At 37.7% G+C, this 1507-nt stretch overlaps 1 protein-coding gene across 1 annotated transcript; it reads right to left on the bottom strand.

Moving 5' to 3' along the window:
• Positions 1 to 339: 339 nt before the first annotated feature.
• LOC117121128 (son of sevenless homolog 1-like) lies at positions 340 to 1501 on the bottom strand (the record flags this gene model as incomplete). The annotated part of the gene is made up of 3 exons (XM_033266229.1): positions 1460 to 1501; positions 930 to 1047; positions 340 to 509 (listed from the first exon to the last, which is right to left on the bottom strand). Coding segments are annotated over exons 1-3 (330 nt in total), but the record flags the coding sequence as incomplete, so codon positions are not given.
• Between the last annotated feature and the right edge of the window lie 6 nt (positions 1502 to 1507).

The raw sequence follows: 1507 nt of genomic DNA, 5'->3' as shown, positions 1-1507 counted from the left end.
CGCTAGTTTGAACGCCCAGCAAAGTTAAGCTGGGCTTAACCTAGAGCCGGGCACAATGTAAGCCTGGCTTATCTCCAAGTCTGAACGTAACTTTAGTTGTATAGAGCTCTATATAAAAGCCTATATTATTATTATTATTATTATTACTAACGAATAAAATATATTTTAATACATTCAACACACGCAGCTGCAATGATCTAATATTTACTGCATCATAATCAGGAAATAAACACAAAGTCATACAATTCTATAACATATATTTCTAAATATACAACACTTGAAAATAGTTAAAAATAAACCAAAAATTTAATTTATTTTCCAGGTGACTGATTTACTCACCCTGATATTCTTCTCAACCATGAGACAGTAAGGTTGATTCTGGTACTGCTGAATCTCACCCGTAATTTCTGCCACCCGTCGTCTCTTGCTGAAGTTTATCAGATCATAGGAGTCTGGCAGGAAGTCAGGATTACCCTCCTCTGTCTTTAGAATGTTCGTTAAATACATTCCTAGATAATATAGAAGAAGTTCAATTCGGATCAAGGAGGTTAATTGATAGTTTGGATTGCAGTTGAATAGCTCAGTGGTTAAGATGCTTGCCTTCAGATCCCAGGATCCTAGGTTCAATTCCTGTCACAGCGGGACTTTAGTTCACAATCGAAAAACAACTCCACTCCCTAAGCCTCATAAATAGGCTTAATTTATAAAGCATCATTCTCATCCTGTAAGTGGCGAGTGTACTTGCTGTTGGATGTGAAGGGGAAGGGGAGGTGGAAAAATCAGCCGACCTTCTAGGATACGCTGGGTCACCCCTCTATAAATATATGTTTAAAAAAAGTTTTTTGCTAGTCTTTACTGATACATTACGTATTTAATACCATTTACATGGTGCTAGGGTTTAACATTCTTGTGTGTGTCTAAACACTCACCAAAAAAAGGCACACACGGCGGGTTAATGGAACGCAGCCTTTCGGTATACTTCTTGTAATGATTTGCGCTCAGCTCCTGCGCTTCCTCCAGTATTAGCTTTTTCTTTGGTGGTAACTCCTAAACATAACAAAACATACACATTACCATTTAACAGAATGTGTCTATTCCAGATCATATGATTCATAAGTAATTATGTGGACTCTTGAATATTTTACCACCTAAAAAAAATATTTACAGTACCAATCCTTGTAGCAGAGGAAGATTAGGTTTCTCTGAAGATGTTTAGACAGAGCAGAGTTGGTTAGTCCATTACTAGACAAAGAGGCTACATCTGTATGTTGCTAGATTCCTCATTTGTTGGGGGGAGGTAAATGCTTCTCACTTGTGTGTGGGTAAGGGCTTGGTAGTTTCTTTCCAATAGAGGCATAGGTAGCCAGTCTCACTTATGTCAGTAACATCACCCGACAGACAAACTTACATTCAATGGTAATACATTTTCATTTAATCTGCAAATCTATTAATTGCCTACCCTGTTTGTATGTTCCAGTCGATATATCGCTGCTGATGTCATTGCACT

Source organism: Anneissia japonica, unplaced genomic scaffold, assembly GCF_011630105.1.
Source record: "Anneissia japonica isolate Jap-2015-1 unplaced genomic scaffold, ASM1163010v1 scaffold6251_len1706_cov149, whole genome shotgun sequence".
NCBI lineage: Eukaryota > Metazoa > Echinodermata > Crinoidea > Comatulida > Comatulidae > Anneissia > Anneissia japonica.
Note: the sequence above shows the minus strand (reverse complement) of the source record. Positions and strands in the feature narration are given on the sequence as shown.